The sequence below is a fragment of the Egretta garzetta genome, unplaced genomic scaffold (genome assembly GCF_000687185.1).
Source record: "Egretta garzetta isolate BGI_Z169 unplaced genomic scaffold, ASM68718v1 scaffold275, whole genome shotgun sequence".
Taxonomy (NCBI): Eukaryota; Metazoa; Chordata; class Aves; order Pelecaniformes; family Ardeidae; genus Egretta; species Egretta garzetta.
In genome coordinates, this window is record NW_009259867.1 from 879,420 (window position 1) to 890,865 (window position 11,446).

The 11,446-nt window shown below is 45.1% G+C and overlaps 1 protein-coding gene across 1 annotated transcript in view; it reads left to right on the forward strand.

The window, feature by feature from the left end:
• SNAP47 (synaptosome associated protein 47) overlaps window positions 1-9,732 on the forward strand; it is a 25,445-nt gene extending 15,713 nt beyond the window's left edge. The window contains exon 4 of the mRNA XM_009640099.2: window positions 7,160-9,732. Coding sequence (XP_009638394.1) covers window positions 7,160-7,306 — 147 coding nt within the window. The 3' untranslated portion in view covers window positions 7,307-9,732. The remainder of the gene's footprint in view (window positions 1-7,159) is intronic.
• Window positions 9,733-11,446: the final 1,714 nt, after the last annotated feature.

The window sequence follows — 11,446 nt, forward strand, 5'->3', positions numbered from 1 at the left end:
CGGACCCTTGAGGGACACCACTCGTCACCGGTCTCCATCCAGACATCGAGCCATTGACCACTACCCTCTGGACGCGACCATCCAGCCAGTTCCTTATCCACCGAACAGTCCACCCATCAAATCCATAGCTCTCCAATTTAGAGAGCTTTTTTTTCTGAGTGGTTTCCTCTCTTGGGGATTATGATCTTTTAGTCTTTATCTGTAACGCAAGCACTTGTTTTGAAAGCAAAACAAAGCAAAAACCCGAAGCCCAGAAGAGCTCGGCTCTGTCCCCCTCTACTTGTGATGCAGGTGGTAAGTCCAGCAGAACTTCTGGAATTGGAGAAGTAAGAGGAATTTGTGATGAACAAACAAATAGTTGTTGCTCTTCCTCCCACCCCCCCCCCCCCCCAAAAAAAAAAAACCCCAAAGTACTTGCAGTAATAACAATAGATATTTTGCACCAGGAATTGTTAAATGATACTAAATTCCATCCATTAGAGCTGGAAGCCCTGAGCATCTGCGGTTGTGATTGGGTGCCTGAGTAGAGGACCTCGCCAGGACCTGTCATGAAGGGACGTTTCTGTTAAAAAAAACACAGTGTTTGTGGCAGGGTGAGCTGTGTTCCTTAGCTGGGCTATAGAGATGGAGAAAGAAGCCTACAAAGTTCCTGTGGTCTCTGGCTGAGCCTCTGCCTACCGCCTCGCTGTGGCTGACATAATGGCACCGGGTGTGGGAGGGGATATGATAATATTGGCTTAAGGGCTGTGGTTGGGGGGGAGGGGGGGGGAATTCACTAAATTTGGATTTATTTTGCCAAACCAGTGCTTTCTAATTTCCAAAACCATTCCTGCCAAAAAACTGTTGCCCTGATATTTACTGGCTGCAGATCGTGTATGCCATGAAGACAGAGATAGTATTAAAGAAGTTAATTCTGTTAACATCTGGGAAAAAACCCACATCCCAGTGCATATCTCTGTGACATTTGCTTCCTCGATGTCTTCTCAGGTCTAGACGGCTCCATTTCAGTCCTTTACTACTTTCAGAGTCTCTTCAGTGTTTGTTTACCCTTTTATCATGCCCTCATCTCAGGAAATCACAACCCTTAAGTCAGAGAAAAAGCGTTTTGTTGAGGAACCGTTCATTCCAAGTGCTAAATACCAAATTGGCTCACAAGATGGCCTTGTGCCATGGCCTATAGCGATCAACAGAGAACTGATCTCAACAGACACGTGTAATGACCATGTCCTGGATTTATCTTTTGGAAGGCACAATATGGGGAGAGAATTGAGGTCCTTGACAACTAATGCTTTGTATTTGCTTGTGTGTAACTTAAGTATTTAACAGTACCAAAATAAAAGGTGGTAGTTAAGCCTGTGGAGCTGCTTGAATATTTTTTTCCAGAAGAGGCCAGTGGTGTGTTAGCGGCACCACGACTGCTTAGTACTCCCTGTGAAAGTAAATAAAAATCAGACTTCTGTATCAGTCCAGGAAGAAATAATGGGAGAAATCAGCCACTAAGAATAAGGTAGTAAACAGTGCCCCTTCCATACTGTCTGAAGAGCCACTGGCTCAAAAGAGCTGATGCTTTAAAATTTGTCTGCTTTTGTGTGCTTCAGATAGAAGGGACCTGCTGTCCTGTCAAACATGCCCGTTCCAGTGTTTTCTGTGCCCACAAGTTCTGTGCTAGAAGAGACAGCCTGATTTTCTAGAGCAGGCAGGAGCACTCTTGCTCAGCTCGGGTATTCGTACACCAAATGCAACTCTGGATCGAGCAGAAGGAACATCTGTGCTTTGCATAGCTTACAGGCAAGAGCTGGTAGCAGCAATCCCAAATGGGAAGCTTGTTAAAGCGACGTAAATCCGTAGATTTTGGTTATGGCAAGTTGCACTTGTCTCATGAGGCACTGACAAATGTCCTCTAGTAAGTTGTGTTGCAGTGGTTTAAGATGTTTCTGCTCTCCGCTGCCTCCCTGCCCATTTCCAGGTGCAGCAGGCGAGGATGTCAACAGGCCTCTTAATATTTTCAGTGCAAGATCACTCAGTTTAATCCTTATTGTGGATTTGAGTTTACAATGGGACTACGAATTGGAATATTTTTGGTGTTGTCCCCCCTTCTTGCTCACCTGCAATATGTTCAGCACAGAGGTGAAGTACCATATTAAATCATGCCAACTTACCACTGTCAAAACCTCTGTTTCCACGCTAGTTCAGAGTACTGCAAATGGCAGTTCTTAGTTTCCTAATGGGTGAATTTGGCTGGGGAAGCTGTGTTCAGGAGATATTTTGGGTTATATGTGCTCTCCTTTGGTATTCAGACCTCAGTTGCACCGGGATAATGGAGTGGATCTCAGGGAGGATTTGGGGGATTTCAAGCTGCACTTGGCAATATTTCCTGCACCATGACACTTTTCGTGTCTTATTTTTCCTGCTGGATACTCAGTCTATGGAGATGGTAGGTCATATTTCACAAGCTTTAGCTAAATTGCATTATCACGATGGCATCTTAGGACCCAACCCACACCGAGGTCTCCGTTGTAAGATCTTCAGTGCCTGACACTTTGAGTTGAGGTCTCCAAGGCGGTATGGCAAAACCATTAAGTAATAGGACTAAGTACTGGGCAGGTTCATGGGCTTCGAGGCCTCTCCCATCATTCCCTTTGTGTCGATGTTGTGGCTGTCTCCAGCTAAGCTGGTTGCTCGGCTCACACTGGAGCCAAAGCAGAGAGGAGCAGGCAGTGCTTGAACTCCTGCTTAAGCAGGTACATAAAATAGAGCAGATGAATCACGACCTAAACTGTGTGGCATCGTCTAGGTCCCCATAGCCTACACGAGAACGTGGGGTACACAGCTTGGATGGACATCTCTTCTCCCAGCAAGGCCCACGTCTGCTGTAGTTGAACGCTTGACACAGGGCGGATTTGGAAAGCGGTGACAAATTTGCTTCCTTGTTTTTTTACAGCGAGAACTCTGTGCGTGGGAATATTAGGTAACTTGCCTGAAGTTGCACAGCAAATCTGTGGCAGAGCCCCGAGGATAAATCAGACTTTCCAAATTATATTCCGGTGGCATAAATCTGAGGCTGTCTCAATGTGAGATTGACCAGTGCCTGAGGAAATGTGCCTTTAAAATGCGTCTTTGATGGGCTCATACCTGCTGTTTGGCTTTGTGTCATAGATACAGTTTCACGCTGACTTTTCATGTCTTGGTTCACCGTCCAAATTACGTGCTGGCACAGAAGGCACTGCTGCTCTGAGCAGCTGACAGAACTGGAGCAGTGATAACTAGACATCTTGCCATCGTTTTGCTTTGCAAAAATAGTCACCAGCTTTGGCCAGGCTTCAGATTCCAGTAACTCTTTTCCAGCAAGCTCTGTGGGCTGTGCTGGAAACGCATCTTAACCATTTCAGGTCCCATTGGATTGAGTAGCAGCGCTCAGCTTGAACACGTTCTGACGGACAAAGGGTTAAGGGATTTATTACCAGGCTCTCTTAGGCAAAGGGAATTAACAGATGAAAGCGAGCCGCTTGCCTTTTATTTTTGTGTGTGAGTAACCACATCGTCATCGCCCGCTGCGTTTCAAGGCAGAGCCTAATTGGCAGGTGAACTGAGCGGGGCCCTGTAGCCAACTGAGTTTCCATTTTACTGCTTTCGTATTTTAAAAGCTTTTCTGTTCTCAACAATTGTGTCTTTTTCTGTGTTTTAAACGTTAAGTATGCTCTAATGAATGCGAAGCCTATCAAAAGTAATCTGGTTTGCAACTAAAAATAAACTTGTTTTCCTGGCAAACCTGGGCCTTTTTTTGGCACAATTTACAAATAAATTGGGTGCCTTTTGGAGAGGTGGGGAAGGAGGAGTGTCCCAGCTTCCATTCTGCATCCTTTGGTGCCAGCCCCTGCTTTGCCGCGTAGCGTTCTCGGCAGCTTGCACTGCGTGTCACCACGTCTACCGCATGTGGTGACCCCAATGGATTTCACCAACTGAGATCATAGAATCATAGAACGTTTTGGGCTGGAAGGGACCCCTAGAGGTCATCTAGTCCAACCCCCCTGCAGGAGCAGGGACACCTTGAACCACATCAGGTTGCTCACAGCCCCGTCCAACCTGGCCTTGAATGCTTCCAGGGATGGGGCCTCCACCCCCTCGCTGGGCAACCCCTGCCAGGGTTTCACCACCCTCATTGTAAAGAATTTCTTCCTTAGATCCAGTCTAAACCTACCCTGGTTTAGTTTAAAACCATCCCCCCTTGTCCTGTCCCAGCTGGCCCTACTAAAAAGATTTTCCCCCTCTTTCCTGTAGGCCCCCTTTAGGTCTTGATAGGCCCCCTTTAGGTATTGATAGGCCCCCTTTAGGTATTGTGCTGGGTGAGGACGTGGCTCAGGAAAGCTGAATTTACCACAGGGCTAAGGGTGCCTGGTGATAAACCTCCGAAAGCGTGCGCCTAGCTGCAGCAGAAGGTGGAGGTGTTGAATGGCCAGAGGGACCATTTTGGAGCATGGATCAAGCCATGATCTGGAAAACAGCAGCAGCTGCTGCTGCTTTTATTCTGCTGTACTGGAAAGCAAGTTTTGGGGTGCTCTTGGATAAAACTTTATAGTAAACTTGCTGAAAAAAATGTTAGCGTGGGCCACCTTTAAATCAGCTGCACGTGATGAAGCACATGGCTTTCACTGCCCTCCTTTAGGATGTACTGGAGGAGTGAGGTCTCTTCTCTCTTAAACTACTGGGGTAAAGAATTAAAAGTTTATTGGAGTGGAGGCTTAAACCCTGTAATCTTCTTTCAGCCGAACATTGAAGCTGGCCCTTCTCTCAGTTGGGTGGAGTGGACCAGAAAACCTTCAGAGGTCTTTTCCAATCTTAATTATACTGGGAGTTTATGAATGGTAGGAGTCATTTCAGGCAGCACTGGCTGCTTTTTTTTATGTATTTATACGGATGTTTGTATATGTGAAATACCTGCAGAAGCTCCTCAAAGGCAGGACTGAGGGAGAGCCACCTCGGAATTTCCCATTTCCAAGTAGTAAAGTTACTTCCTCAGGAGAGGCAAGACTTTATTTCAGACCCATGTCCTGAATCATACACATGATAGATCTGACTGCGTAATTTTTCTTTTTGGTGCATATCCTACACATATCTACCACCTCCAGTTTGGGGAATTCAGCCGCGCTTTCCTGTTACAGTGAAAGAACCTCAAGTGGTTCATTTGGGATAGGAACAGAGGGGTGGTTAGCTTGTAGTTTTGGTAAGAACAGAAAAAAAAAAAAAAAAAAAGGTAGATTAAGCTTGATCCATGGTTTGTTTTGTATTTTTGCTTTGGCAGCCAAATTGCAAAACCAGTTAATCACACAGCTGTATCTCTAGCTGCCTGTGATTTATGGAAAGAGCCGAGAGATATTTTACGAGATAAATCTCACTACTGTGGCTGACGTCCAGCTTTAGTTAAAGCATTTTGTCTGCGTAAAATCCCCCTGCCATTCCGGCTAGGTATGATATTCCTCGCTGCTTTTCTCAAAGCTGCAAACGATGGGACTGCTGTGGAATTCAGCCCCACATGTGGATAACGGGGCTGCTGCTGTTTCACAACAGCTTTCTGGGGGCTGATGATACATATTCTAAAAGGAAAACAAGAAAACGGAGTTCACCAGTTGTTATGAAAAAAAAATAATAATAAATATGTATAGAGTTCTTTTCCCCTGTTTTACCAAAGGGCACAGATTTATTTTGGTAGTCAGGCTGCAGTTCTGGTATCCTCAGCAGCATTACCTGGGCGCTCATGTACCGCGGCGGTTGATGATGTGGGATAGCGCTGGGATAATTTGCTTTCTTGGAGGCTGTTACTGCAATTGTTTGGATAAACAGCAGATAAAAGCAGGTTAGCGTGAGGGTATCCCCATCTGTGGATGCCTAAGGAAGCAGCTCACATAGGCCAGCAGAGACGTTTTGATCCTTGTGATCTGAAGCGACAGAGAAGCTGCGTTTCCCGTCATGATGTGGTGCTTCCAGATCTCCCTCCGACACATCCGAGGGAAGGCAGCTGAGGTTTGCCTGTGGGGCAGGTGCTTCCAGTTCTTGCAACCCGGCTTATTAAGGGAGTAGCCACAAGAGGGAAGAAAAGGCAACGGTATTAACTCCTGCCTTGGGCTGCTGCTAAAAGGAGCCAGTCTTACAGGGTAAGCAACTGAGACAGATTTTTCTTGTGTGGTTTGGATCTCCGCTCTTGGGCTCGGTTGTGCGAACTGATGAAAATTAAAGTTGAGTAGGCCCCATAAGTCAGTGTATGGTGGTGTTATGGATGTCTCCTAGCCTTAAGAATGCGTGAGCCTGACTTTCTCCTTTTATTTTAGAGGCTTCTGCTCTGCTTGGACCAGTAGCTGTAGGCATTTTCAGAGAACAGGGTCTCCTCGCAACCTGGGAGTAGCTCAGGCTGTTTGCTTGCGGTCCCACATACGAACAGTAATTTGCTAAGTGTAGAGTAAACCGGTTGATATGTAATATAACGCTTGCAGCCTGGAATAGAGCTGTAGCCAGTGCATCTGTTGTTTCTCATCTCGGGTACAGCCTGAACCTCTTGGCCGCCTTGATGTCCGCTCATACCACACCACCCTCTAGTTCCTTGAAAATTATTTGTTTGCTTGCTCAAGTTCTCACTTTTTCCCTTCTGCTCCATCCAGCGACACTTCTTTCTTTAGTGGTTTGTAGTAAAACAACATTTTCTATCCTTTGACCTGGTCCCTGCCTAACCTTGCTACGCCTTCAGCCACGTGATCCCCGCCTGGCTTTGCACCAGCCGGGGCTCTCCGTGTCAGCTCCCAGTGTGTGCAGCATCTCGGGACAAGCTGCTGCTCTAAGATGCAGACATACCAAGGAGATAGTAACAGAGCCAGCAAAAAGCTGATGTTTAAGCTGATGTTTACTTCTGATTTACCCCCCTCTTCCTCCCCCACATAACCCTAACATTTCAGATTTGATTTTTCTGGTCTTCCGTTCATTGTTTCGTTCATCTCAATTCAGCTATCGGAGCAAGACCGCTGCTCTTTTCACCAGCACGCTGCGGGGCAGACTCCCAACAAACGATTTGGTCATTTAAAGCACTGAAATAAGTGATTGCCGTGGGACTAATACATTTCTCAAAGAACCGGCTGGTCGATCGCTGAAAGCTCTCGGTCTTTTCTTCTGACAGATACTAAAGAAACTGAAGGGCCTTGCCTTGGAGACAGAAGCCGAGCTGGAGAGACAGGACGAAGCTCTCGATTCCATCACTACCTCCGTCGACCGCGCGACGCTGAATATTGACAAGCAGAACCGCAGAATAAAGAAACTAACGTAGCGCCCGCGGGAGCCGGCGGGGATGGTGTCGTGAGGAAGAGGAGGATCGGGGAGCTGTATTTCTCAAGGCTGTTTCTTTAATAGACGCTTCGGTTGCGTGGGAGGTGTTTGCAATATTGTCTGGAATACGACGCTGCTTGTTGTCGAGTTCCTGAGGGTTTTGAAAATGTTTCCAGGCTCGGATGACGTTTGAAGGCTGGTTTAGGATTAAAAAAGGCCAAGACTTTTAATTGCGGTGAAACAATGATAGTGGATTCTTTACTACAGAAAATCTGTAAATACGAAGGGATGTGATATAATCTGCATCAACTTTTATGTGCTTTTTTATGTTGCTGCTTTTGAAAGTGGTTTATTTTTTTTAACTGCAAGGAAGAAGTGAAGGAGAAATGAACTGCATATGCAACTACTTTAGATGATTACAGCCTATTAATTCTCTCTCAAGGTCTTTCTTGAAAATAGTTAATAGCTGAACTAAGGGCCAGATGTCCAACTGCGAGTCATTGAGGCTTTTTCTTGGGGGGGGGAAGTTAATGCTGAGGTGAGCAAATGATGGTGATAAAACCTTGTGTTCCCTGAGCAAATAGTTTTAATAGTTTCAATCATGCTTTTAATGTACCCAGAAATTTTATGAGAGTAATGAAGACTTAGTGGCCACAGCTGTCTGTTGCCATGTCCTGGGAAATCAAGAGAAGAAGGTTAGTTAATGTGCATGTATTGGTAGAGACATCTACTTCTTGAGAAAATGTTGGGGTTTTTTTTTCCCCCCTTTGATAAATGTTTTGCTTACTTCAAGTCACTTACAGAAAGTAAGTGTCAAAGTTAAATACATGCTTCTGCTGTCCAGAGAGAGACTGCCTGTCTTCGATGGGCATCTACATGGTTCTGCGTGTTCTATTTTTCCCCTTTAAACTGCACACATCCTGAAGGAATTGATGTTGGAGTGGAGAAAGTGATTTTCTTCACGGGCAGATTGATTCAGTTCTTGGAGTTCGCTGTTTGTATCCCTCACTTGCACACGGTGGGTTTATATTTTTGGTAATAGTCCGACATGGGATGCGGTGTCCTCGGAGCATCGTGGGCATAGTGTTCACTCCGTGTGGTCCCTGAATACCACGTTGGATCTGGGCTGCTGCATCTCTGATGGATGTTAGTGGAAGGTCTCTCGTCCCTTTCCTTCCCTGTCCTTCATTTCCCAAGGATTTCCCTACCGTTTGTCTCCAGCTCTCTAAATGGGAACTTCATGAGTTGTGTGGAGCATCATGTGGGTTTTGTGTGTCTACTCCAGATTCACAGCCCGAGGGGCTCGTGGTCGGAGCTGTAGACGCCTGTATAACATTTGATAGTCGTGGTACATCCATCTATCTTCTGGCTTTCATTTATTTGCACTAACTGGTGGTGAAGCATTTCAAAACTTCTTGTAGACCTGCATTTCTAAAATAAAAGGGAATACTGTCGATAGCTGTCTAGTAGGTTTTGTTGAGTTTACAATTGGCTCCATGGAGAGTACAGGACAGTGGAGACCTTTTCCCCTCCTAATGTAGTTGATACTGCATAGGAGAGATTCCAGATAATCCATGTATCTATCACCTGTGGCAGAGAACTCGCATTTCATCAATTCCTACAGTTTACCAGCTATTTTAGTTCAAAGTAGCTGTTGTAATAATGTCTTTTTTTTTTTTTACGTGTTTTTATATTAAAAAATTCTTCTTGGATTGCTTTCAAATACAACCCTTTCGGTGCAATATTTTTAACTAGTGAAGCTTTGAACTGTTTATTCTACTGATAGCTGATGTGAAATTTTTCTGTGTCAGGCTGATTCAGCCTGCCTTTTGAAGAAAGGTACAGTAAATCCCATAGGGTTGGTTGTTTTCAAGATCTTGCTCTACCTTGTTTTGTATTACTTCATATTAGTTTGTTAGTATTGGAGTAAGGTGTACTTTTGCACTGCAAGTGCTTCGTTTACGGTCCAAGTTGTTACTGGCATGCACTTTACCTACTTGCTGAATATGGTGATTATATATACATACACTACGTACTGTGAAATAAAATATCGTCTGGGGTTCTCTTCTTTGTTTCCGATACCCAAATCACCGTTGTTTTACTGTGAAAGGAAGGATAGATATGTTTACGCAACTAATTATTTCGTGAATTTAAAAGTACACTTTGCACAAAATCTATGTTAACCGAACCTGGTGCTGACTGGGAACAAATCTCTACGCTGAATTAGTCCAAACCAGGATTGCCAAAAGTAAATACTAATTACACATCATTTAGTTTGGCATTCTTCGTGCCATACTTTTTATTGTTGTGGGTTTTAGCACCAGCTGTTGCAGCTGATTCAGTATTTTGTGGTTTGTGTTAGTCCAACGTGTCGACGCTAATGCAAAAAAATTGTAATACTGTTTGTAAGAAGTGACCCATTCTAGAGCCGTGCATTACCTAAGTTTGATGTGCCCAGAGGACTTTCAATCTGTAATTTCTTCTTATTAAATATCTTGGAATAGCGATCTTCTCTCTTGTGTTCACTTGGCTGAGAAGTTGCAGTAAAAAATACTCTATTCACCCCCCTTGTCATACTGTGGAACAGAAGTGAATGTAGGGGTGGGGTTTAGGGTTGGCTTTTTTTTATATTTAAAAAAAGGGGAAAATATGAACCAGTGGAATAGCATCAGTATGAATGTCAGCTATCCTCAGGTGGACAAGGAAACAGATGAATGTCAGCACAGCGTACACGTGCTGTGTCCCAGAGACTATGGCACAGGAGCTGCTCCAGCTCTCAGATCAAGAACCGCTTGGACATGTCACGATTTGAATGGTCTCTGGGTACGTAAGTGCAAACGTTTTACTGTGATCAAGGCTTAATATGTAGTAATACAGCTTCTGTTATCGCCAGAAGTGCTTAGAGCCTCCCAAGTTCAACCCTCTACCCTCTACCCTCTACCTTCAGCCCTCTACCTTCAACCCTCTACCCTCTACCTTCAACCCAAGCACAGTTATTTTCCAGGTAACGTCACAGATCTGGACCAATGCTCCCCAGGGGAAGATGCAGCAGGTAACATGTGCCAAACACTATTCTTGTGTTTTGTTCTTCACTGACATAACTGTTATCTGCTTAGAGACAGACTTCTAGGACAGCTTTTGCCTTTTATATGCACAGTTTGTTAGTTTTCATAGAATCATAGAATGTTTTGGGTTGGAAGGGACCCCTGGAGGTCATCTAGTCCAACCCCCCTGCAGGAGCAGGGACACCGCTAACTAGATCAGGTTGCTCACAGCCCCGTCCAACCTGGCCTGGAATGTTCCCAGGGATGGGGCCTCCACCCCCTCTCTGGGCAACCCCTGCCAGGGTTTCACCACCCTCATTGGAAAGAATTTCTTCCTTATATCTAGTCTAAACCTACCCTGGTTTAGTTTAAAACCATTACCCCTTGTCCTGTCCCAGCTGGCCCTACTAAAAAGATTTTCCCCATCTTTCCTATGGGCCCCCTTTAGGTACTGAAAGGCCGCAATCAGGTCTCCCCGCAGCCTTCTCTTCTCCAGGCTGAACCAGCCCAACTCCCTCAGCTCAATAGGAGAGGTGCTCCAGCCCCTGGATCATTTTTGGTTTGGGTTGGAAGGGACCCCTAGAGGTCATCTAGTCCAACCCCTGTTTTTTGCAGGTCTTTTACTACAATGTGAGAAGTGGGGGGCTTTGTCATTGAGAGACCTAAGGAAAAAATGAATAAAAGAGATTCTAAGCTAAAAAATAATAAGGTTTTGCTTGGGAAGGCCTTTCAGCTCCTGCAAAACAGGACTAGATTGTCGTATGGTAGGTTTATAATCCAATGTCATGTATGGTAGGTCAATAATCCATGGCAGCGATGAGTGAGCCTGAAATGACTGCAGCTTACATGTATTTCTGCACAGGGGTTTGAACGTCTCCTGTGGAATCATTGAAATTCCAGTAACAAACATGGCACTTTGCGATCCTCAGACAAGCGTAAGGAGGGTTTTTTTTTTCAATTAATTCAACCAAAGCCTTTTAATAGCTGTCTGTTTCCAAAGCCGGGGCTTGGAAACCACTGGTGTGCTCTTCGCAGAAGGAAATGGAGCAAAGCTGCTTGCGAGTGTTGAAGCCTTGCTCTGGGGAGTGCGTCTGGGA